This window comes from Mytilus edulis, chromosome 3 (genome assembly GCF_963676685.1).
Source record: "Mytilus edulis chromosome 3, xbMytEdul2.2, whole genome shotgun sequence".
NCBI classification, from domain to species: Eukaryota; Metazoa; Mollusca; class Bivalvia; order Mytilida; family Mytilidae; genus Mytilus; species Mytilus edulis.
The window spans coordinates 73,246,453-73,274,321 of NC_092346.1; the positions used below are offsets into that span (position 1 = coordinate 73,246,453).

Sequence of the window (27,869 nt, forward strand, 5' to 3'; positions counted from 1 at the left end):
TTTTAAATTCGCATTCCCAAAATATCTTTTGGAGGTAACACGTACAACATTTTTTTTTATCTATGACCAGGACACTCTGACAATACAATTACTTCCGCTCCAAAATGAACAATAAGTATAATGTCGCTGAATTAACCTAACGAACAAACATCTTTCATTAACCAAGAGTAATACCGAAAGGAAACTCTGAAGAGAATTCAAAACTCAAACATTAGCTATCTTTTTAGTATAGTAACTGGATAGTAAGTCAACAAGATTATAGAATAATTTAAGATTGTAGCTATATTTTAAAAATTTAAAATACCGCGCTTTTTCTATGGTGCACCATATTTGCATAGTAAATGTATAATGCGATTGTATAAATTTATAATGAAACTTTATTTTCTTTTATTACAAAAATTGTAGAATGTTTTACTAGGATTTCTCTGTATCATTACTGTATGGCTCTTTGTGTCTGCTTTAATATAAACTACCATGTGAAAAAAAGCGGCAGAATTCTTTTTCGAAAAGCCTTACCACATTATTTGTTTCCGAATAGTCAAGAGGCTTTGAATTTGTGTAAAAATAGCTTTGAAATTTTAATTTTGAAATGCTTGTTACATACTTACACGTGGTCTTTGAGCAATAATTGACACGGCTGCAAAACCATGGAATTGGTTATGCAGGTTCTCTTGGTAAATGTATCCCCATAGTATTCAACAGACACAAACACATATTCCTGCGACTATATAGCGAATTACGGATGTTTTAATTCCATGAACAGTTACTGCAATTCCTTGTCCGTACTTGCTTCTTCAATCGATCACGTGTTCATTATTCCTTTGAACATTATTGCAATTAGTCAACCGGGTAGCTATTTAAAATCAAAACATCTAATATTACCTAAAACCGTTATGTTTGGCGGGTGTTTTAAACATTTAACTACTACGTTGTATGTTTACATCAATGGAACTAAATTATAATTTAAAAGTTGTAAAAAAGTTGTAAAAACTCACCTTTCTTATGTCTAATAATAGTATAACAATGACAAAATTGACAACTATCAAGTACTGGGTCATAAGTAGCTACATCTTGTAATTCACCATCAACCTTTAATAACTGGATGGGTTTTCTATGATATTTAAATTGAAATAAATGTAATCGGATGTTAATATAATAATCATATTTTTGAATACAATTGTGTATACCATTCAGACGGGAACTAAATGGGTATAGTCTAACGCTATGACTAGAAGTATGAGAACATATTTGTTCCTATATATACGTCAACTGGGTGTGAAATATTAACTCTGTCGATAGATTTTGTTTAGATACATTCAAAAGAGACATTCCACTATTGATATAAGATTTTTTTTCTATTAAAATCATCAGGCAAATCCGATTTCCTTTTAGGACCAAATACCATGACCGTTTTTGTGTTAGATGGATAAATGACCAACCAAACTGGCGACTCATACAGCATGCATTTGCAAATACGTAGATTTCGATAAAGCTTCGGATAGGAGTAATGTACAGTTGCTTGCAAAATTTCAAGCTTTTAGCTATTAGATAAAATTGTTTCAGTGACATTTTAAAAAACTCGCATTTTTTTTAATTTCTAAACCGGCGGTGTACTGATAGGATGATCCTGTCTGTTCGGTCTTCCTTCTGTCCTTCTTTTTTATCCGCAATTTCTCACATAATGTCATGAACTTTGTATCTAAATGATATTTATGCAGGGTTTTCTGTGGGATTAAATTGACGTCGTTATTTCTGCTTATTAATATACTATCTGGTTATAGAATACATCTTTATTCGCTTCTTTACCTAAACCCGGAATCAGAAATAAATGATTTTTTCTCAGAATATATACAATATAATGCCATTGTAGACCTCTTTTTACGTCCGAATTATTTTGGGGTTTCCTTTACCAAACCATGGACTTAAAAGTCTTTGTCATTAATTATGTTAGGGAATCGTTTCGTAACATTAACCCCTTCTAAACCCATTACTACTATTCATAGGAATGTATTCTCCGTCTTAACCATAAAATAAAAATGTGTATCTTCTATTCATGGATTTGGCTTGTTGGCTATAACTTTGTGACCATTAGTCACAATACCACAGTTTTAGAAATTCCAGAACTTCATGTATATCATATATAAATAAATAGATAATAAGAATAACACAAGTGTGGGGTAATAGTCAAGGAAACGGCAACCCGGAAAACAAGCGTAAAATTAATAGTAAGAAAACGTCTGGTAGGGTAATATCCATGATATTATATCATCACGAAAGAAGTAATAATAAACAGTCTTTTACTATCTGAGTATCTTTCAATGTATCAGTTTTGTCAAAATCTTTCTCAAATGGCTAAAAAATTGCCAAAAGTAGAATAAGTAGGATTGTACCTAAATCCTGGAACGAAAGCAACATGAAACTCGTTCCCAACACTTAAATACAATTCATACCTTCAAGACTCATGTAAAATATTTGTTCACTTTTTATGCATGAATTAAAACAAAAAAAACTAAGGTATGGAAAAATGGATATAAAGTTCCCGGACTCACAAATATCAAAAGCACACCTTCAATAGGATTTTTAATGTTCTACCAGATTTAAGTACCTTGAATTTTGAGATTTTGTTTACCACAATTTTGGATAACTTCCTAGAATTTTTTTTTATATAATCTACATCGTTAGATTTGTTAAAAAAATTTCTTTCGTTTATCAACCACTTTCCAAGTGACAGATTGTGTGTCCTAGAGATGCAAGATATACGCAGCCAGTACCATAGTTATTATACATGTCAAGACGGAGAGTAACAGTATAGCAGCTTCGTAAAGTAGTAGTAATTACACTTCAGGTATGAGAAACGATTCTTTTTTTCCTTCAAAATATATAAATAAGTTTGGAATGATAATTATGCTTCAATGTCAAATATTTTTATGGTTTACCTTCTATCTTGTATTTTTAAGAACAATTCAATAGTTGACTTTTCTGTGTTGAAAAATCATGCGTCGAATCTTTGCTTCAGTGACATCGTTACAATATCTCCGGCAACGTGTCCAGTAACTTTTCCTCTTGCTTAAATTTGATCCAGATATGTACAATAAAAGTTCACAAGCTAGACTAAGTTCCTGGTGTCACAAACAAGTCACAGTGTTATGTAGTTATTTAAAACAATATAACAATTCAACAAAAGTTTAAATATACCAATTCTACGACATATATCAACTGGATTAGTTTCGAATTAATAGTATATTTCTGTATGGCCATCTGCTACTTTAAAACAGTATTGTCTCATATATAATATTTTTCTAATAACAAATGGTCTTCTCAGATTTAAAAGATAAAAAAGTAGAGATGTATTTTTCTAACAACGTTTTAAAAAAATCTACATATTAATTGAATTTAGCTTGAGGATCCAACAATACGAAATTTCTACTTTTTATTGATACTTAATCTTGCTACACTCATAATAAAATTTGCGAAATATAATTAAAATTGTTACTTTTCTTTAAAACAAAAACCCCAACATACATGTAGGACCACTCGACCACCTGCGCTATAAAAATAATATAGCTTTCGCTGGTCGAGTAATGCTTGTCCTCGTCGTCTTAATCTATGATTTTACACAGCATATAATGTATAGTGGCAAGTATAGATGGTGTACCTTTCAAGTCAGCTATTTTTGTCTTAAACGAAAATTAATGCATCAACAGCATACAGTTTGTAAAGAAAAGTATATGTACTCAGAAATTACAGATTTGATGATTTTAAATCCGATTAATCATTGTACGTGCTTTCTATAAGACTGTTCACCTATTTGGACAGAATTCAATTAGTAATATTTCAGATGATAAAAGAGATAAATGCATTATTATTTTTTATTTTCATTTATCATGTTTATAGTTATTGTATTTAAAATTACATAGAAATGAAAGAAGGGGGTCCATGCCAAAGATGACTACGGAAGAAACGAAACGAAATACTTATTTGAAATCTATCTCTGTTGATGTCGCAAATGACCATACAAAGTTGTGGTCAATAATGTTTATTTTTAGAAACGAAGTTGTCAGTAATGGGTTACCGTACTTGACGTGTGTACTTTGCCTTTGGATAAACATAAATAGATAATAGCAAATATGTCTACTGAAGTAAATATTTCGAGCGAAAATTTTGGGACGACAAGTGATGGACAAGACATCAAACTGTAAGTAAACAAACTATCAATATGATGTCTATTAATATCAATAGCAAATAAAACGCCCACGTTACAGATTTCATATTATGACTATAAATACCAAGTTAATGTACACATATTTACAAGATAACTATAAGCATATGATATTCATCGAAGATAGATTTATAAATAAATTATGTTTAACTTATCAATCTAACAACTTTGAATTGCAGCCTTCATAAATGGGGAAAACCAGAACTGTGTAGCCAGGAAGCTATTAAATGTTCCACGTGCACCATTACACAATAAGAACAATTCAAACGAGAAAACCATTGTCATTGTTATAACTTCAAATGAGAGACATAATGCAGTTGAAAAGCTTTTGTCCTTTCTTAAGCTAAAATACATATAATGTTTAATGAGGTTAACTAAATGCTGTTATTCAAATTTAAAATACTGCATTTGTTGTGTCTACTCATCGGTTTGGCAAAATGTAATCCAATGTTATAAAAAAATAAGTGATATAAGTCATTATTTTATAGATTTACAATGACCAACCAGAATAAAATGACAATAAGGGTAATCAGTTATGGTGCAATAGTGAAAGACATTTTGGTTCCCGATAGAGACGGTAATATAGCAGACGTAAATCTAGGCTTTGACAATATTGAAGGTTATTACATTACATACCACAAGTTTGAAAAATTGGAGATATATTTTTTACTCTGGATACGAAATACGAATGCACGTTGTTTTCTTGAAATCTATGTTTTTATATTTTGTAAATATGAATAAATTTTACTTAAAATTCCCTCAAAAATGTTTTGTTTGATTGTTGTAAAAATGGTCAGCTCGAGAAAAGTTGTTAATTAGGATGAGTTTTTCTCTACATCTTATGATTTGTTGATAACCAAGACTCAAAGTCTTATCATACTCTTTGTAACATAATAATGAAGATGAGGTATGATTCCCTATGAGACTATCAAACGAAGTTCAAATGATGTGTATTTAAGCAACTCAATTTATACACTCTATAAGTGATTACAAAAATATACCTTGCAATACAAATTGCAGAACTTGATTGATAAAAAAAAAATGTGGGTTGAATACGAATGAGAAAACTCTCTACCAGACACCAAATGACATAGATGTTAAAACTATTACAGGTCATTGTACAGCTTTTAACAATATAGCAATGCCCAAATATCATCGTCAACAACGAAAGGCTCTGACGACACATGTTAAACAATTAAAACACAAGGCAACTAGTCTAACGGCATAATTTATGTACAATACCACAAAAGAAAACCACTGAATTGCAAGCTTCTAACATCGCCGGACAGCCACACACAGAATGTGACGGTGTTTTAACATGTTTGCGGACGACGTCAACTTGCACCTGGTATAGTAGTGTTACGATATGAACAAACTATGAAAATCATTTGAAAACGGCGTAACTCATTGGATTGATATAAAGCAGAAAAAAGCAAGTAATACGAAATCACACCGGATGTGGCAGGGTATCTTCATATTTCAACAAAAAAGACATTTAGTACAGATCTGAGAGTACTCGCAGTATACTGACAGCAACATCAAATCCAATAGCAACTATTACAAAAATCATGTAGATAAGACTAGAATATTCAATGGATTTAATCTAGAGACGTCAAAACTCATTAACAATTAGAGAAAACCATAACCTTTTGCAAAGCCAAAATACAGGTATTACAGATTGTAGAGCCGTGAATTTTCATAAGTAAAATGTTTATTTGTAATTTACTGATAACACAAGCAATATTTATACCTATACAACAATATACAAAGATCTAATTACAGTGTTGAATTGATAACCTTTTAGAATAACTTAACTTTGATTAACTTACAATATCAGATTACGAACAGAGAAATGATCCGTATTGTGGTGCTGTTTGTGGGAGAGTAACAAATAGAATTGCTGGTGCAAAGTTTACGCTTGATGGAAAAGAATATAATCTTGCTCAAAATGATGGGACGAATCATTTACACGGTGGAGTAAAAGGCTTTAATAAGGTAGGTCACAGGTATACAATGCAGCATTTCCAAATTGATTAGAGATGTATACTTATGCATCTACGATATAACAAAGAAAAAAAAACCAATCAAAGATGAACTAAAAAGGATGCGTAAAGTCATGTTTTAGCATGGATCAATTTTCGTAACAACTTCAAGTATCTAGAAACGAAGTCTTTATACATATTATAATTATAATCTTGCTAAAAAAAATCTCATTCAAATTTACAATACGTGCTTACAGTTGTTTTAATCATATTTTTTCAATGGTTTTAAAAGTACCTAGACCTATGTCACATTGTTGAAGACAATTTCGACTAGTCATAATGTTAATTGTCGGATAAGTTACAAAATGACACGTATACCACTACGCAATACAGCTATGTCAAGTATTTAGTTTCTAGATGCTAATGTCATCATAGGTTTTTATTCACAAAAGTAAATTATCTGAAATGATCTTTTCATACAGGTTGTGTGGAATGGTTCTATAAACGGTTCAAAAGTCGAATTGACCTACACAAGTCCCGACGGAGAAGAAAATTATCCGGGGGAAGTATCTGTAAAGCTGACATATGAACTCACTAATGACAATTCATTGATATTAGACTATACTGCAACAACCAATAAAGCTACGCCAATTAACTTGACTAATCACTGTTATTTTAACCTAAATGGCCAGGTAAGATTCATGTTCATTTCTGTTGCTTTGATATCATATTTGTTACCCCCGAATTATAGAGGGGTATAAATAAAGGCAACAGTAATATGCCGCTGTTCAAAAGTCACAAATCGATTGACAGAAAACAAATCCGGGTTACAAACTAAAACTGTAAGAAACACACCAACTATAAGAGGGAAACAACGAAACAACAGAATCATTAAAATGTAACAAAAACAAACGACAATGCAACATACATAGAAACGAACTATTAGATATCAACTGCCATACAAAATAGGGTTATATTGCAATCAAATTCTGTCCGTTCGTCTAAAAATGATTCGTCAGCGTATACGTATTTGAAACACTACTTAACAGAATGACTCCATATTGGTCACCAGTCAGCAACTGGACAGGAATGATTCAAACGTTCGAGACCCTGTCCGTCAGACACAATACTTTGATTTTTTCGATATAATAAATGAACTTAATTTTCTCTCTGTCATACTACTGAACACAATGACTACACTTTACATAATGAAAGATATTTACTCGAAACCTAATAATGGAAATGAAAAAAAATTAATATGTTAACGATATGAAAAGGCAGTAGAAAAATTTAGTATGGTTGCCAAGGAGACAACTTTTAAACAGAGACAAAATGATGTAGATGTATGCAACTATGTTAGGTAGGGATAAATCCTACTTTGTAAAGAATCACTCTGATTCAAACAAAAAATTCTCTGAAACTGATATTATCAAGATGCTTGATTTCTTGATTGACAACATATTTGTTACGTTCGGAGGACGTGTTTTTCAACAGACTGTCGGCATTCCAATGGAAACAAACTGTGCCCCTCTACTCGCCGACTTGTTTCTTTATTATTATGAGGCTGACTTCATGCAGGAACTTCTTAGGAAGAAAGATAAGAAGTTAGCAATATCCTTTAACTCTACTTTCCGCTATATAGATGATGTTCTTTCACTAAACAATTCAAAATTTGGTGACTATGTGGAACGCATCTATCCAATCGAACTAGAGATAAAGGATACTACAGATACAGTTAAGTCGGCTTCATATCTTGACTTACATCTAGAAATTGACAATGAGGGTCGGTTGAAAACAAAACTTTACGACAAAAGAGATGATTTCAGCTTTCCAATTGTGAACTTTCCATTTCTAAGTAGCAACATTCCAGCAGCACCTGCATACGGGGTATATATCTCCCAATTGATACGATATTCCCGTGCTTGCATTTCCTATCATGATTTTCTTGATAGAGGTTTGTTGCTCACAAGGAAGCTATTAAACCAAGAGTTCCAAATGGTGAAGTTGAAATCATCCCTTCGTAAATTTTACGGACGCCATCACGAGTTGGTTGACCGTTATGGAATAACCGTTTCACAAATGATATCGGATATGTTCCTTACGTCGTAACTACAATCCCCTTCCCTTTCATGAATATGACCTACCGAATTAGACTATTTACCGGATTTGTAATCACATAAGCAACACGACGGGTGCCACATGTGGAGCAGGATCTGCTTACCCTTCCAGAGCACCTGAGATCACCCCTAGTTTTTGGTGGGGTTCGTGTTGTTTATTCTTTAGTTTTCTATGTTGTGTCGTGTGTTCTATTGTTTATCTGTTTGTCTTTTTCATTTTTAGCCATGGCGTTGTCAGTTTGTTTTGGATTTATGAGTTTGACTGTCCCTTTGGTATCTTTCGTCCCTCTTTTAGGTCTTAGGTGACCATGGTACTTAGGACTATAATAACTTTATATTACATGACAATTATATTAGGTCTTAGGTGACCATGATACTTAGGACTAGAATAAATTTATATTACATGACAATTATGTTAGGTCTTAGGTGACCATGATACTTAGGACTAAAACAACTATGTTAGGTCTTAGGTGACCATGATACTTAGGACTAGAACAACTATGTTAGGTCTTAGTTGACCATGATACTTAGGACTAGAACAACTATGTTAGGTCTTAGTTGACCATGATACTTAGGACTAGAACAACTATGTTAGGTCTTAGGTGACCATGATACTTAGGACTAGAACAACTATGTTAGGTCTCAGGTGACCAGGATACTTAGGACTAGAACAACTATGTCAAGTCTTAGGTGACCATGATACTTAGGACTAGAACAACTATGTTAGGTCTTAGGTGACCATGATACTTAGGACTAGAACAACAATGTTAGGTCTTAGGTGACCATGATACTTAGGACTAGAAAACTATGTTAGGTCTTAGGTGACCATGATACTTAGGACTAGAACAATTATGTTAGGTCTTAGGTGACCAGGATACTTAGGACTAGAACAACTATGTTAGGTCTTAGGTGACCATGATACTTAGGACTAGAACAACTATGTTAGGTCTTAGGTGACCATGATACTTAGGACTAGAACAACTATGTTAGGTCTTAGGTGACCATGATACTTAGGACTAGAACAACTATGTTAGGTCTTAGGTGACCAGGATACTTAGGACTAGAACAACTATGTTAAGTCTTAGGTGACCAGGATACTTAGGACTTGAACAACTATGTTAGGTCTTAGGTGACCAGGATACTTAGGACTAGAACAACTATGTTAAGTCTTAGTTGACCATGATACTTAGGACTAGAACAACTGTGTTAGGTCTTAGGTGACCATGATACTTAGGACTAGAACAACTATGTTAGGTCTTAGGTGACCATGATACTTAGGACTAGAACAACTATGTTAGGTCTTAGGTGACCATGATACTTAGGACTAGAACAACTATGTTAGGTCTTAGTTGACCATGATACTTAGGACTAGAACAACTATGTTAGGTCTTAGGTGACCATGATACTTAGGACTAGAACAACTATGTTGGGTCTTAGGTGACCATGATACTAAGGACTAAAACAACTATGTTGGGTCTTAGGTGACCATGATACTTAGGACTATAACAACTATGTTAGGTCTTAGGTGACCATGATACTTAGGACTAGAACAACTATGTTAGGTCTTAGGTGACCAGGATACTTAGGACTAGAACAACTATGTTAGGTCTTAGGTGACCATGATACTTAGGACTAGAACAACTATGTTAAGTCTTAGGTGACCAGGATACTTAGGACTAGAACAACTATGTTAGGTCTTAGGTGACCAGGATACTTAGGACTAGAACAACTATGTTAAGTCTTAGGTGGCCATGATACTTAGGACTAGAACAACTATGTTAGGTCTTAGGTGACCAGGATACTTAGGACTAAAACAACTATGTTAGGTCTTAGGTGACCATGATACTTAGGACTATAACAACTATGTTAGGTCTTAGGTGACCATGATACTTAGGACTAGAACAACTATGTTAGGTCTTAGGTGACCATGATACTTAGGACTAGAACAACTATGTTAGGTCTTAGGTGACCATGATACTTAGGACTAGAACAACTATGTTAGGTCTTAGGTGACCAGGATACTTAGGACTAGAACAACTATGTTAAGTCTTAGGTGACCATGATACTTAGGACTAGAACAACTATGTTAGGTCTTAGGTGACCAGGATACTTAGGACTAGAACAACTATGTTAAGTCTTAGGTGACCATGATACTTAGGACTAGAACAACTATGTTAGGTCTTAGGTGACCAGGATACTTAGGACTAGAACAACTATGTTAGGTCTTAGGTGACCATGATACTAAGGACTAAAACAACTATGTTAGGTCTTAGGTGACCATGATACTTAGGACTATAACAACTATGTTAGGTCTTAGGTGACCATGATACTTAGGACTAGAACAACTATGTTAGGTCTTAGGTGACCATGATACTTAGGACTAGAACAACTATGTTAGGTCTTAGGTGACCATGATACTTAGGACTAGAACAACTATGTTAGGTCTTAGGTGACCATGATACTTAGGACTAGAACAACTATGTTAGGTCTTAGGTGACCATGATACTTAGGACTAGAACAACTATGTTAGGTCTTAGGTGACCATGATACTTAGGACTAGAATAACTTTATATTACATTTCTAGCTAACTGACACTTTTGTTTGATGCAGAGTTTATCGGGTACGTACATTTACCCGAGACCTTTATCAAGTATTTTCCACTGAGTAGAGGAAATCAAACACAAAATATACATAAAATTGTAAGGCAAGAAATCTAAAGATGGGTTAAATCATTAAATTTCAAGTTTGAATTGTATAGTTCTATGTATTACTTTTGATGTGTAAATCTGGATTAAGATAGTAGATAAATGAACTGCTTATAACAGTCGTAAGAAATAAAATATATATTGCACCTTTGGTATTTAATTCTTTCCGCGTTTTACGTTATATTGAAAAAAAATTAAAAAAAATATTCTAATAGTGTACTATAGATTTCAATACTTCGTTGTTTTATCGTTAACTCTAATGGTTTGTATCATATTTAAATTTAAATTACAATTGATATAGGGTTCGCCGAATATAGACGACCACGTACTGACAATACATGCGGATTCCTTTACAGTGCAAGACAAAGCTTTTATTCCGTCTGGTAAGTTTTGATTTAAATGATACCAAATCTTTAAATAGTCCACTCAAGTTTTATGCATTTGAATGCATTCAAGATAAAGTATAAATAACTATGTAATTAACATTGTAAAAGAGGGACGAAAGATACCAAAGGGACAATCAAACTCATAAATCTAAAACAAACTGACAACGCCATGGCTAAAAATGAAAAAGACAAACAGAAAAACAATAGTTCACATGACACAACATAGAAAACTAAAGAATAAACAACACGAACCCCACCAAAAACTAGGGGTGATCTCAGGTGCTCCGGAAGGGTAAGCAGATCCTGCTCCACATGTGGCACCCGTCGTGTTGCTTATGTGATTACAAATCCGGTAAGTAGTCTAATTCGGTAGGTCACATTCATGAAAGGGAAGGGGATTGTAGTTACGACGTAAGGAACATATCCGATATCATTTGTAAAACGGTTATTCCATAACGGTCAACCAACTCGTGATGGCGTCCGTAAAATTTACGAAGGGATGATTTCAACTTCACCATTTGGAACTCTTGGTTTAATAGCTTCCTTGTGAGCAGTAACCCTCTCTCAAGAAAATCATGATAGTAAATGCAAGCACGGCAATATCGTATCAATTGGGAGATATGTACCCCGTATGCAGGTGCTGCTGGAATGTTGCTACTTAGAAATGGAAATTTCACAAATGGAAAGCTGAAATCATCTTTTTTGTCGTAAAGTTTTGTTTTCAACCGACCCTCATTGTCAATTTCTAGATGTAAGTCAAGATATGAAGCCGACTTAACTGTATCTGTAGTATCCTTCATCTCCAATTCGATGGGATATATGCGTTCCACATAGTCACCAAATTTTGAATTGTTTAGTGAAAGAACGTCATTTATATAGCGGAAAGTAGAGTTAAAGGATATTGCTAACTTCTTATCTTTCTTCCTAAGAAGTTCCTGCATGAAGTCAGCCTCATAATAATAAAGAAACAAGTCGGCAAGTAGAGGGGCACAGTTTGTTCCCATTGGGATGCCGACAGTCTGGTGTAAATAAGCAGATCCAACATTTTGTTTCACATATAATGAAAGCAGTAAGAAAACAAGCGAAAGTCACCACCTAATGTCTTCATGCATTTCAATTTTCCCACTATTCACTGCATTTTAAGCCTTACTGTTAAAATCAAAGGCAAATAAATAAAAAAAAATGTAAAACAAAAGTAAAATTACAAAAACGGAAAGATGCCTTTATAATCGCATTCTGGATAAAAAAAAAGAAAAATCCATCTATTATTTTACTACAACACAACTACAGAAGCTGTCAATACCTCTCCCAACTTATTTCTGAATCGAATATTGATAAAAGTCACAGAAAGCTGGAAGTGATTCACTCTATTCTTGTAATGATATAAATTTGGTATTTCTATTTCAAACTGGTACCAATGGGAATCCTTGCGTCTGCGGTTGTTTTGATTTAATAATAATATTTCAGATGTTATTTTCTGAAAATCCCTTAACTGTTTCAGTGTATATCTAATATATGACTTTGACCTTGAAATCTGTAATGTCGAAATTCTACTGTCATAAAGTTTGTACCAGTAATCTCCTTCGAAATGTTAGAAAAATCTGTCATATAACTGTTCTATGATTTATAACAAGGGAAGTAAGCCAGATTTCCCCGTAAATCACATTTATATAAAAGATTAAATAGAAAAAAAATTGCAGTCTGAATCTGTTCTTGATTTCAGATGTCCAAAACCGTTCTAGAGCAGAACATGGTTTTGACAGAAACTGTTCCAGAACAGTTTTGATGACAGTTCATGGCAGATGTTATGAGTTGTTATAACTGATTGCAACTGTATATTTTTGTTTCGGTGCAATGTCATGTTTTTTTTTGGTAAATAAATATCTATTATCCGGCAACCCATTTTTTTTGTACTTTCTCACTCCATTGGTCTATTTTAAAATAATAACAATATATCTTTGATCTTAGCAATGCATAAGGATCTACCACATGACAAGTTATTTGTGACCAAATCTTTCTGTATGTCTGTTTTAGTTATTTATGTTTTGCCTTTACATATAGATATAAGGATCTTAAAATCAATAAGGAAGTTGTTCTTATTATAGATGATCATATGTTTAAGAACTAAAGGTTGCAATCTAGTATAAGGTTCTTGAGATATTTCTCCTTTTATACGATGTATGTAATATAAAATATTGTCCTCAATGAAATTTTGTTTATCGGACAAATTTTCATATAAAATATTTTCCACTGACAGTATTTCATAATGGAACATTGTCTTGGACAATATTTCATTATGAAATAGTGTCCTTGTCCATGAAAGTTTGTCACCTCCTTCTGGACAATATTCCACTATGAAATTCTGTTCATGACAATGCTTCACTATGAAATACTGGCTTTGAAAATATTTTTTAATCCAATTATTTCACTATTAGAAATAGTACACAAGCATGCAGCATGCACATTTTTAGATTTATAACTGAAATTGTTTTGTATAGTAGAGAACTTATATCATTACTAACAGTGAGTTTCAAATTTGCATAGAAACATTACAAATGGTTTATTATAGATTAAAGAATTGTCTAACGTAGGTTTCATTTTATTACATTATACTGTACAAATATAAGTAATGTACTGACACTCGCTTATTTTGTAAATATATACACAGGCACAGAAAAAATTCCTATATACATGAATATTATTAGTTACATAGTGTGCTAGTGACCTAATACGGTATATATGGGGTCAGTAAATTCCATATGGGGTGAGAGCGAAGCTCGAATCCCCATATGGAATTTACTGACCCCATATATACCGTATTACGTCACTAGCACACTATGTAACGAATTTATCTTACCGACTATCTTAACGTGTGAAATTAAGACTAGTGATTCTCAAAATGAGAAAGTCTACTAAGAAAATACTTCCATTGATCCTACAAAAACAGATGCCAACAATAACGACTTGTAAGGTTTAAATGTGTTTTATGATTTTTTTTCAATCTTAATCATCAATTTCTTCGTCTGTTGGAACTTTTAAGATTTTTTCTCAGTACCGTTTTGTTTTTTATAAAGGGACATAACACCTTTACTAACCGTGTATGAAATAAGCCCCGCCCCCTTCTTACCTAATAAGGAATATAAAGGGACGTAACTCCACTACTAACCGTGTATGAGATAAGCCCCGCCTCCCTACTAACCTAATATCAAATATACACGGTTTGCACGCGGACGCTTTTAACCAATCATATTCCTGATAATGTATAGGAGGTAAGATAAATGTTGATAACCTCCACTTCATGAGACAAAATTCCATGACAATCTATCTATGAAATATTGTCTCAATACTCACGAAATATAACCAAAATATAACCTCCCTTTAACAGGACACAATTCGTAGTATTTATCTATGAAATATTGTCTTAATTCACACAAAATATAACCTCCTTTTAACAAGACAAAATTCCATAGTATTCATCTGTGAAATATTGTCTATATACAGACACAATTTCACTATGCAAATTTGTCCTTCTCTGGACATTTTCCCATAGACGAGGACAATATTTCATGATACATAGTTATGAAATATTGTCTTGTGGTACAATATTTCATAGGACAATATTTTGCTTTACATGTACACACATTTTGACCTGGCAAGAAACATTACAGGTGTTTTATGTCCCAAAAACAACTATAGATAATCTGTAGATAAAGACTAATTTTGATTATTGAATATATATTTGAAGGTGAAATAGCCAAAGTGGAGGGTACGCTTTACGACTTCCGCAAACCAGAACGTCTAGGTGACAGACTAAGTAGTATAGATGATGGCATAGGTTTGACAATAAATTACTGTGTTGGTGAAAGCGGGAAAATGAAAAAAAGTGCAAGGTAACTTTTACAGTGTATTAATAACATTTGGTATTTTATTGAATACTGTGGCAATATTTTTTCCGGAAAGATTGTTTTAAAATTTTCCATATGAAAACATAAATGTATTCCTTCTTGTTCAAAAATAAAACAATCCGTATGTTATCACTTTGATTGTTATCATCGAAAGTGGTGACGTGTAACGACGATTATCATGGCTGTGTTTACGCCAAGGGATTGAGTTGAACTTATGCATCACATTCAATAAGGCGCCGCGGTTCCTAGTTCCCGAATCTAGTAGTCTCTAGTTATCTCCAGAGAGGTATTTCAAGGTGTCAGAAGATGCTACTCATGTGGAACATATCTTTATACTTTTGAAGGAGGGGAACTCTCTTTGAAATCTCTTTGAAAGGAATAAATGATCAGACTGATAAAATGTAAATGTTCATTGCTTTATAATGATAAGAGAAACTGGTGATGTTATTTAAACAAGATTATTACTTGCATTTGAATATTTAATCATATAGTATCATAATCACTACAGAAAAAGATTTATAATTGTAGGGTCGAGCATCCTCCATCTGGTCGTGTGTTGGAAGTCTCTTCAACAGAGCCTGGTCTCCAGAGTTACACTTCATACTTCTTAGATAATGTCAAGGGTAAAGGTGGCGCCATCTACAAACAGTTTAGTGCAATATGTTTGGAATCACAGCATTATGCCGATAGTGTTAATCATGTAAGTCTAAAACGTAACTAGGCAATAAAGGAATAGCAATTTAAAATATAAATACGTTTGAAAAATTGGATAGCTCAGATATTGTATTACGCCTATTTTGTATAGTGCGGTAATTGATTTTATATTATGCATCAATAAAATTTGTATCCAATAGATATAGGATGATACATAGAAGTGGTATTTGTGACTAAGATATATGACACAGGAAACTTTTATTAGTATAAAATTACTTATATGCAGATATGAGGGGTTTTTGTAGCTTAATGGCCCGGTCACAACAGATCGTTCGATTTTTTCGTGGACGATCTATAAATTATAGTTTTCGTGGCACTGTCGTGTAAAATGTAAAAAACAAATTTCGAGTGGTCACATCAGCTACGACATGTTCACGATGGTTCCACGATGGGTACAGTACAGAAAAAGAGAATTGTAATTGTACTGTTGTGGGTTTGTCGCAAGTGAGTCGTGTGAAAGTCGTACGACAGTCGTAGGACAATTGTGAGTTGTTTGGGTCTGTTTTTCATGTTTTCATGTCATTGGATGCATGTGTTACTGTCGCGTCACTGTCGTGCCACTGTCGAACGACTGTCGCACAACATTCTCTACTAGTATATGAAAGCCCATTTTTTGTGTGCGATTTGCCATTTGCTTTCAATATTGTTCAATGTCATTATACATTCGGTCCAAATAAACGACGTTTTTCGTATTAGTTTATATTGTTCATCGAGTTTAAAGCAGGATGCCCCCGAAAAGAAAAATTAACAAAAGAAAGGTTGTAGCAGTAAACGTGGGTTATGTTGACCAGACGGAGGACCCCCTACCACAAGCTGAAACAAATAACGATTCGGAACGTGATGGAGACGACCCTGCTGATAATGTCGTCACTGTTACACGCCGAATTGTATTTTTCTAAATAAAACAAAAATATGTCGCACGACGAACGTACCACTGTCATACGACAGACAATCAATGTTGTGCGAGGATCGTACGAAATTTGGTAATATTATAACAATCGTGCGACTGTATTAAGAGTGTCTTGCGACAGTCGTGAAATTGTCGTACGATTGTTTTTATTTAAACTGTTTATTTTGGTACCCACGACGATGTGTTTATCGCACGACTGTGGAAAGACGCTCTCACGACAGCCACAAGACAGTGACACGACAAAAAATTGTAGTCGTGTGGCTGCATAGATGTGTCGTGGGTTCGTTGTGACCAGGGCTTAAGCAGTTCCAATTAATAATGTTTAAACCGTACCTATCAAATGTTAAGGTTTGTTGTAACTTAAACATTGCCAGTTAATCGTCCAAGTTTAAACCTAAACGATCAAATAGATCTACAATATGAATTCGGGAAGATATTGTTTTACGTCAATGAGAAGAGATATGCGACAACCCAAGGACAAAAACAACATAAGACATCTAAACTTGAACAATAGACATGAAGGCCTTAAAATGAAGCATTTTAAACTGTTTTGAAGAGAAATTTTATCGAAAATCGAACTGTGTTGTACAAAATGTACATTGTATATTATTTAACTATTCATAAGAAACATTTTAATTATCCCTTCTAAGACCATTGTTTCATATCTATTTCTTTAAATGATTTTTATTTATTTTCAGGACAATTTTCCAAATGTTATAATAAGGCCAGGAGAGACATACAGACAAACATCGATTTACAAATTTTGTACAGTGGCGTGATTAACATTGTAAGCTGCAAAAACACAAAATAACCCACAAAAAAAACAAAAATTTTAGAACGGTCTTCACATCATATTACCTACTAAGAACATAAAACAATATGCCTGATATTACAGACTACGCAAGCAATGACGTATAATATCGAAGGAACTATTTGTTTTTGTCTTGAGCGAAATAGTTAAAACCTATTTCAGAAACACATATCGTATTTATTGAAATTGTAAACATATATGGTTTATTGAAACTATTTTGTTCTGCTGCTGGGTGGAATGTTATTCCCCTAAGGCACCAGTGATCAGTAGCCAGTGCTTCAATATATTTCTAAATTCTACGCATTCTAAGGTAGTAATAATTTAAATCCCAAAAATACTGAACTCCGAGGAAAACTTCAAAACGAAATGTCCCTAATGAAAAGGCAAAATTAAAGTCAAACGCTCAAACACATCAAACAAATGGACAACAACTGTCATAATCCTGACTTGTTAAAAAATGTGTTAAAAATTAGCAAAATGATGATTATTAAATTCATTACAGAAAACTGGAATTATAAATATTTTGACACAGCTCGTTTTCACATTGATGAGTGTAATTTTTGAATAATGTTTTATTTACTATTGAGCTTTCGAAAGTGGTGAAGGGTCGAATATTGTCTAAAATCTTCAACAACATGCCAAAATACTTTTCTGCTCCGTGGTCTTGTATGAGAATCCGAGAAATGTAAATACCATACGCTTTTCCTGTGCAGACATGCCGTTCTCTAAAATATACAACTATATGTAAATAATTCTTTAACCCTCTTTAAACCATGAAAGGGAAAAGATTTAAGGCAATATAGAAGTTTACTGATGTTCATACCAATTTAGATACCAATACGGTTAAAAGGTAAAGCTGAGGAAATCATATAAAATCCAGAAGACGTGAAAACGTATAAAAACTAATAAAGATAGTACTATGCTTAAAAAAGTGAACACCATACGCGCTTTTCGTGTACCAAAACTGATCAGTGACGATAGAATAAAAATGTGAAAAGACCAAATAAGGCCGAAGTAGAAGTGCATTGACACAAGAAATTCCCAAAGTTTTTAAAGTGGGTGGTAAGTACCGCACGAACGTGACTTTGAGACTAACAAATAAAGGAACAGTAGTATACCGCTGTTCAAAACTCATAAATCCATGGACAAAAAACAAAATCGGGGTAACAAACTAAAACTGAGGGAAACGCATTAAATATAAGAGGAGAACAACGACACAACATTAAAATTTAACACACACAGAAACGGACTAAGCATTAGACAAAATCCTATGATAATAACAAATATAACAGATATAACATCAAAACCAAAGACATGAATTTGGGATAGATAAGTACCGTGACACGTCTTATAGTAATGTGAATTCACACTCAAAAATAAGAGAAAAAAAACGACACAACGGAAACACAACGTTAAAATGTAACACACACAGAAACGAACTATAATATAACAATGGCCATATTCCTGACTTGGTACAGGACATTTTTAAGGGGGAAAATGGTGGGTTGAACCTGGTTTTGTGGCATGCCAAACCTCCCTCTTTTATGGCCATGTGAAATATAACACCAAAATGACAAGTCTTATCTGGTAGATGCGCTTTGAAACCAATATAACTTTCGAAAGCTTATCACCTCGTATTATAAAAAAATGTCTTTCATTTACACATCATAAAATTCTGCCATTTATATAAGTTCGCTAATTCGGCTGATTGATGGTCATAATAAGTGCTTAATATAACTTATAAGTCATTGATATTATTCTCATTACAGACTAACATATAAGGGAAATCACTAAAAAGTATGGTTTTATGGGAACAATGTTGGTACCTATTTACACCACTGGGCCGATGGCACTGCTGGTGGGCGTTTCGTCCCCAAGGGTGTAACCAGGCCAGTAGTCAGCACTTCGGTTTTGACATGAATATCAATTAAATGGTAATTTTAATAAATTTTCTGTTTACAAAATTATTTTTTTCGAAAAACTAAGGATTTTTTTTATATCCCAGGCATAGATTACCTTCGCCGTATTTGGCATAAATTTTTGGAATTTTGGGTCCTCAATGCTTTTCAACTTTGTATTTCTTTTGCTTTACTACTATTTTGATCTGAGCTTCACTGATGAGTCTTATGTAGACGAAAAGCGCGTCTGGCGTATTAAATTATAAGTCTGGTACTATTTGTCATATATACCAAACAATTTTCACTAAATTGAAACAACCCCATTGAGTTAAAACTGCAAAATATTAAGATACGGAAAGGCTGGAAATATAAGACATCTGTATCTCAGTCAGTAACAATTGCTTTTCTCAAACTGCACGGTGTACGTAAGAGTGCATTATTACATGAATTAATTTATTTATCCATCGTTATATGTCACTTATGTTTGATAAGATCAAAGGTTATAATAGTTAAGAAATCCTTTGATCAGATAGAAAAATGTTTTAATTTCTTCGAATTACATTTATTTATAAAACAAATGCATATTGAAATGTATATTATAAATAAAGGCAACAGTAGTATACCGCTGTTCAAAACTCATAAATCCATGGACAAAAAACAAAATCGGGATAACAAACTAAAACCGAGGGAAACGCATTAAATATAAGAGGAGAACAACGACATAACACTAAAATGTAACACATATAGACAAAATCCCACGAGAATAACAAATATAACATATATGTATAACATCAAAACCAAATACATGAATTTGGGATAGACAAGTACCGTGACACGTCTTATCGCAATGTGAATTTACACTCAAAAATAAGAGAAAACAAACGACACAACGTTATAATGTAATACACACAGAAACGAACTATAATATAACAATGACCATATTCCTGACTTGGTACAGGGCATTTTTAAAGGAAAAAATGGTGGGTTGAACCTGGTTTTGTGGCATGCCAAACCTCGCACTTTTATGGCCATGTGAAATATAACATCAAAATGACAACACAGGACTACAATATAAATAAATTGGAGAACACAATTGACAAAGAATCACACGAACAACAGCCAACAAAAGGCAACAAGTTCAAAATTTTAATACGCCAGAAGTGTATTTTGTCCACACAAGACCTATGTGTGACGCACAGATACAAAAGTTTGAAAGCCGAAACGAGTATTGATACACAATACATTTTAAAATAAATATTATAAAATATGAAATACATTTTATTTTCTGTACAAAATAAATAAAAAAACAATTGCACAAACTGAATTATTTACAAATAATTATAAAACTTTTCAAAGATTTTGACAAATAATTTATGTAACTAATATCACATTTCCGAAAATCTTGCATCATTATTATGCATTTTGAAAATTCATAAGCCAAAACGTAGCTTTAAGGATACATACAATAATTATATTTGACTGCTTGTATCATCACAAATATCCTTTCTGTAAGTATGACTATGCATTTTCAAAAAAAACCCAAAGAGTCTGTATAAATAAATTGGAAAGGCTAAAATGTATTGTGTATCAAAGTAATTTACAACATTTGCATGTGCTCTTCTGCTTTTTGTCTACTGGAGACTTGTTTACAGTCACAACTATTTCTTTCACAAGTTCGTCAACACCATCTTCTGACAAAGCAGACACTTCTATATAACTTTCAGCATTTGTTCTAATAGCCATTTCAGTAGCTAGCGTAGGAGAGACTTTTATATTTGATTTCACCTGAAGTATAAATACATAACTGTCATTAAATCATTGCTAATATGATCTTATGGTAAACTGCATATGTTTGGGCAATTCAAATTTTGTGCGAGTTTTCAGTGACTTAAATCAATTATTCTTGCCTAGAATAATTTATCAAAGAGGGGGCATATACTAATTAGACAATACATGTCAAGAACTAGAAAAAAAAAAAAAAAAACCCAGACAATGCCATGTCCGAGAGAAGAAAAAATAAACTTAAAAGCAGTCAATTAAACAACACACAGATTAACAAAGATTTTTAAAACACGCAAACTCCTCTCAGTAAGTGCGAAAGATCACCAGCTCCTGCTCCACTATTGACACCCGCCGTCTTAATCCTGATAAATCTTTCATGTTGTATAACCGATCATTTGGTATCACAACATTGCTTTTGTTAATGTCTTTTATCTAGTTCAAAGAAATTACTACAGTTTCGACGTCACAAATTCGCTAAATTATTGAATTCCAGAATTTAAAAAAAGTAGGAAATCTAAACAAGGATTGTTATGACAAAAATTAAGACTGTTTCGTTATCAGTATCAACAAAGTACATTTAAAAATAAAAAAAAAATTATACAGCAACAAACACTGAAGCAAAAACACCCTTTTAAATACAAAGGGGTTAAATCTGGTACTCTTGTCGAACCAGCAGTTCCTGTTACACTAGAAGCATCTGTTAGGTTGTCCATTTCAAGTTCAAGTCTGGATTTCATAAACGAGATTATCCAACACTACAGTAGCATAGTCCACATTGTTCAAGCAATTTCATATATCATGTAATACATCAATAAAATCGGATAGATTAATCCAGCTTAAGAAACTCTTTGTGCAATAGCTTCCACATAAACAGCAACCATTTATATTAAGGCTATAATGAAGGTAAACGCGAGCTCTGGAATATCGTTTCTCCTTATGGACATATACCCGATATGCAGGTAGGACTTAAATGTCGCTAAATAACTGAAAATGATTTTGCAAAGTTATATATAAATTTTACCAACGTGACTTGATTTCCACGCCCAACACAAAAACTAATGCATAAGGAAGATAATAATAAGAAGGGCTTCTGTTTATCTGTGATGAATATATACATTTTTAGATAAGGGTGAAGGTTTGGTATCATTAAAACGATTAACCCGTTGTGTCTTGTTTTTCTAATATAGATTATAGTTTAGTATTTCATTTTGAGTACAAGCTAATTAGACATTTATTTACCTGTATATCTGGCGTTTCAAATCTTTTATCAATCTGTGTTCCGACTAAGATAAATGGTGTGGTTGGTTGATGCATGCGTATTTCCGGGATCCATCTTTCTTCAATATGTTTTAAACTTTGTTCATTTTGTACAGAAAAACATACCAGAAACAAATCACATTTAGAATATGACAAAACTCTGAGTTTACTGGAACTTATGTCATCCTAGAAAAAAAATTGGGTTTGGGTTATACTATGTAGGCTTAAAGACGTCACATATTTTTTTCAATTGTTGGTACAAATCAATGGAAATTTTATTTTTAACGAGACAAAATCCAAGCAAGGTTAATTTAGACAAGACATCTAGTACTTACACTATTACATAAATTCCAAACAGATGAGAGTTACAAATAAACTGTCATTTACAGAGACTTTAAACACTTTGTCTATATGTTTAAATGTCAACCACCTCCCCAAACAAAAAAAACCCTAAACAAGCACAAACAAAAACAGATACATAATGAGAAGTATTGAACAATTAGACAATAGCTATTGTTGAAGCGCTTTGACGTCCAACACATATATTGTAACTTTTAAAGTTATAAAAAAATGTTTTTAAACATAACACACACGCACTAGTAAAGAATATTCAATATTAATCAAAACGCAAGGATTTATTCATGTTTTCAAAATTATTTGATTAAGTCGTTGAGAACCTTTTGTCGACAAAGATGTTTAAAGGGGCACTAGCTACGAAATATATAAAACATCTAAAGTTTAATTTTTTTTGTTCAATCAATAATGAAGGTGAAATAGTGAAATAACTATTCGCTTTTTGCAGCCAAAAAGGTTCAATTTTGTCAAATTACGCTAAGAAACATTGATAATATAGGTTTTCACTTGCAAGTGAATGAGTCGACCTCTTTAAATCCGTATTCATGTGAACTTCAATTTAACCCCTAGCTAGAGATTGACAACGCATGCATTGTACGTGTACTGGTTATTTAAAGAAAAATAATGTCAACAATGAAAGTGAAACTACGGTAAAGCATTTGATTACTAATTCGGTGCACATAAAATCATTCTTATACGGTTAAAATCAATGAGAAACATCTATTTTTAATCTATAAAATAAAATCAAACAGACCTATAAAAGTCCAATTGCACGTGTTGGTTCAATCTATTCATATCTTTATTTATATTTACATCGCTTATATGGTCATCTGAGGTCAAATCGATAGTTAATTAGATGGCGTCTGGACTAAAATACACACGAAACTAACCTATATTTTATCTACCCCATGCTCTGTAAACTGTTTATTTTAGACTTTTGATAGTGTAGATAAATGTTTTTCATTGTTATAAATCAAATATGAGAATTTGAGTCATATCGGTGACCATGAATTTGACAGCTAGAGCCCCTTTAAATGCCAATAAAAAGTACAACGGGATAAGTGGATGTATTTGGCAAAACCTTTAGGAATTTATGGTTCTCAATGCTCTTCAACTTCGTATTTATTTGGCCTTTTAACATTTTTTGATTTGAGCGCTTTGTAGACGAAACGAGCGTCTGGCGCAAGTAATAAATTTCAATCCTGGTATCTAGGATGAGTTTTTTTACAGCCTAACAAGCACATAATCTGACCAAATCAACTGATGACATGAGCGCGCCAAGTAATGGTCTCGACCACACTGTTGTGAAAACGATTCTATATCACTAGTTATGTACAGAAACTGTTAGGGGTAAAAATCGGAGGGATTTTTTTACTTCTAAAGTCCCTCATTCGTAGCCATCAGAGAGAATGGCGCCCAATTTCTCGTCACTAGGTTTGATCACATTTTTGTGTCAATTTACTAATATTCTAAAGTTCTGAAGCAGAAATTCGAATACATTTTCAATTGTCCAATACAAGCAACATTTTTTTGAAGGAAGAGAAAAACTGCAATTGAGTTTAAAGTATACGAAAATAAAAACAAAAGCTAACAAACTCATATTTTAAGCACTTATGAAATTAAAAAAAATATGTTCCCATGAGAATCAACCTTACACAAAGCTGACGTTAGTCATAATACTGCGAAGCACACAAACCTTTTATGGAAAGTTGAACTTGTAAAATACATTATAATTCATCATAATCCGGAAAGAGGAAAACTTACCCGACCGGAAGTATCAAATAAGCTGAGGTGATATGGTACATTATCAACAAATATTGTTGCTGAAAAAGTGGAGAAAAATTAAATTATCTAACAAATAAAAAAATATTTTTATGTGTATGGATACTCATTTTACATCTTGAATAATCAACTTATAGACCTGTGTGTGCATAAGATGTATTTAGTTACAGCAATCCGGCATACAAGTTAGACAATATACATATAAATGTACATTAATAAAAAAAAAATACCTGTTTTGCAAATATCGAAATAAAGGTATAACAAAATAGGCATTTTGATATATGATTTAACAAAAGCCATTATGATCTTGAACGTATACCATTGTTTGACACCTAAATCTTACGTCAATATGTTTTTTTCAGTCTATTGTTTTGCTTCGATAGATCTATTTCTCTTTATTTCCTTTACCTCGTATAACTTCCTCATGTTTATTGGGATGATCTTTTATGAAATCAGCTTAATGAATGAATGGATGGATCTAGTAGTGAAAGAAACAGGTTGGAAAATAAAGGCAACAGTAGTATACCGGAAAACTAAGGAAATATATAGTTGAAAAGGCTCTTTTGGTACTTATTTTGAATAAAGGATAGGTGTTGAATTTATATTAATATATATATAAACCTACAATGTAGACATTTGAGCAGTATATAAAGATACAGATATATTTCATAGGCTCTTTACTTAACTTAACCCGACCATGTGGGATAGACGTCTATGGAACCAAAAATGAATCCTTGATGGGAGAAGGGTTGAAACTTTGAAAAAAAACCTTTATCTTAATATCTTTTCTCCTGGGTCTATTCTGCGATTTTCACGCTTACATTTACATATATATATATATATATACTATTACTTTACCAGCAAAATTGTCGAACATAGTAGGTACATATTCCGCTCTGAACTCCTTAGATGTTATTCTGGAAGCAAGAACAGTTTTACCACATTCACTATCTCCAACTAATACACATTTTAAACTAAGTTTACCCAGCAATTCATACTTCATGGCGCAGATGTCTCACTTTTTATCGTAACATTTGTCGATATGTATGTACAGTATTGTGATTAAGAATATTACAATGTAGATAATGTATAAATTGTGTATCGGAAAAACAGGAAAGAAATGAAAAATTCACATTTCAGTGAAAAATCAATAATATTAATGTATACATGTAATGATGTTAATAGGGGCGTAGATACGGATTTCCTAGTATTTCGTACTAATCAATAATTACTTGTGTAAGTGTATTGTTTTAACTCAATTTTCCCGAAAATTATTTCGTGAATGTTTTATTAAGTTCAAAACTTTTTGTTAAAACATTGTTGTGACGTCATTCTCTTGTTGTACCCGTTCTTTATTGCAGTGATTGGACTGGACTGAAAAAAAAATTATCGACGTCATCTTTTATTACAATAATTTCGTCAATCACCAAGATTGTTTTTAAAACAATTTATATACCTGATGAGAATAAGTCTTAACAAACGGTGTATTTGTTTTTTTTTTCACCTTCTTTGATCTTGTTAAACAGTGATTTAGGCAAGAAATAAACTAGTATGTTTGTGATTGTTACATTTACCTGTATAGATCTGTATAATACGAGAATTATATCCTCTACTTAACCTGTTTTGATCTTCTTTTGATTGAAAGAACTTTTACCAATTGTGATAGTTTTGCTTGCCACGAAGTAATGGTTTCAATCTAGATTGCGCGCGCTTTGCAATAGACGTTATTTTACAAAAATATTTAGCCCTAGGTATTATAAATGTCACAAGCAAGGATCTGTGAAATAATAAGAACGAATTATGCAGTGTTTATCTTAACGTGGGCTAATAGCAAAGATCAGAAAAACGTTGGCTAATAGCAAAGATCAGAAAAAAGGTAAGGAGAAAATGATTCCCATAAAGGCTAACAGGGAAGATCTATCCGCAATACCTGTAGCATGCAGACATTACTTTTCACATAGTTGACCAGCAAAGACCTGTCACAAAGTAAGGAGAATGAAGAATTCCATATGCTTAGGTTAAAAAAGGTAAAAACGTACGAAGAAATTATTGTTAACTAAGTTATGAACATTGGCATGTCAAAATGTAAGATGAAATTACTATTCATTAAGTCTACCAGCAAAAATCTGTAAAAACGTAGAGAAGTTAGTTATCTTATAAGCTACCATCAAAGATCTGTAACAGATCATCAAATATACAAGACGTATATTAATGAGTGCACCAGACGTGTACATAAGACTTACGATTGTCACTCGAACTAAAGTAGTTTGAAAGCCGCACCAAATACAAAATTATAACGCATAAATAATAGAAAATTCCGCAAAGTAATGTAGTTTTCATATATGTACTGAGGTTACCAGCAAAGAATGTAAAAATGGCATACGAAATTAGTTTTCATTTAGGTTATTCGGATAGACCCATAACAAATAAATCAGTTGATATAGAGTTAAACTAGTTCTTTTTTAGTCGTTTGTATTTGCAGATTAGTGTTTTGTATTCGTTCATATACTCTAGGGATACGCATGCAATTTTCAAGTACTGATGATTAATGAATTTAGTATTGTGTGAAAATTAAACAAATGACACGTATTCCACCATAACAAAAGTAAAAACGACAATTGAAATAAAAAGCAACACGACCCAAAGATAAGTCGATGTGTTTAAAATGTATATGTGTAGTGATATCTGCTTCAATAGTGACACCATTCATGCAAGCTATTATGGAAAATTAACCATGACGTTTTTTTTTACAGTTTTGCCAATTATAAATTCTTTTAAATTTATTGGTTATTGAATGCTCAATTTTTGTTACCGTCAAATTAACCTATTAAACCTTATTTCCTATAGAAAAAATGTGAATAAAGGGAATTTCTATGGTGAACACTGGAAGCAGCACCCAAAATACAAAATCAACAGACAGATACAAGAACAAAACCAATCAGCAAATAATTATCCCAAAAAAGGAAGGACGTCATATACGATCTTCAACAAAAGACCGGTACCTCAACCATACTTTTAACCATACTACGTCCAGAGTAAAAAAAAAA

General features: G+C 32.8%; 3 protein-coding genes across 5 annotated transcripts in view; 1 reads left to right on the top strand and 2 right to left on the bottom strand.

Moving 5' to 3' along the window:
* Positions 1–3,238, bottom strand: part of LOC139517363 (zinc finger protein 595-like) — a 23,128-nt gene extending 19,890 nt beyond the window's left edge. The window contains exon 1 of one of the 3 annotated variants that reach the window (XM_071308327.1): positions 2,937–3,238. The gene's annotated coding sequence lies outside the window, so the exon portion shown is untranslated. Of the gene's footprint in view, positions 1–604; positions 881–2,936 lie in introns of those variants that run through there. The other 2 variants (XM_071308324.1, XM_071308326.1) reach the window with 2 other exon arrangements.
* LOC139517381 (galactose mutarotase-like) lies at positions 3,234–18,255 on the top strand. The gene is made up of 8 exons (XM_071308364.1): positions 3,234–4,195; positions 4,708–4,838; positions 6,057–6,214; positions 6,684–6,893; positions 11,325–11,406; positions 15,155–15,299; positions 15,843–16,014; positions 17,637–18,255. Exons 1-8 carry the CDS (start codon positions 4,128–4,130, stop codon positions 17,715–17,717), a joined length of 1,047 nt encoding a protein of 348 aa, XP_071164465.1. The 5' UTR covers positions 3,234–4,127; the 3' UTR covers positions 17,718–18,255.
* A 2,654-nt stretch (positions 18,256–20,909) lies between these two features.
* Positions 20,910–25,945, bottom strand: LOC139517386 (cell division control protein 42 homolog). Its single transcript, XM_071308371.1, has 4 exons — positions 25,681–25,945; positions 24,805–24,863; positions 22,669–22,872; positions 20,910–21,432 (listed from the first exon to the last, which is right to left on the bottom strand). Exons 1-4 carry the CDS (start codon positions 25,823–25,825, stop codon positions 21,235–21,237), a joined length of 606 nt encoding a protein of 201 aa, XP_071164472.1. The 5' UTR covers positions 25,826–25,945; the 3' UTR covers positions 20,910–21,234.
* Positions 25,946–27,869: the final 1,924 nt, after the last annotated feature.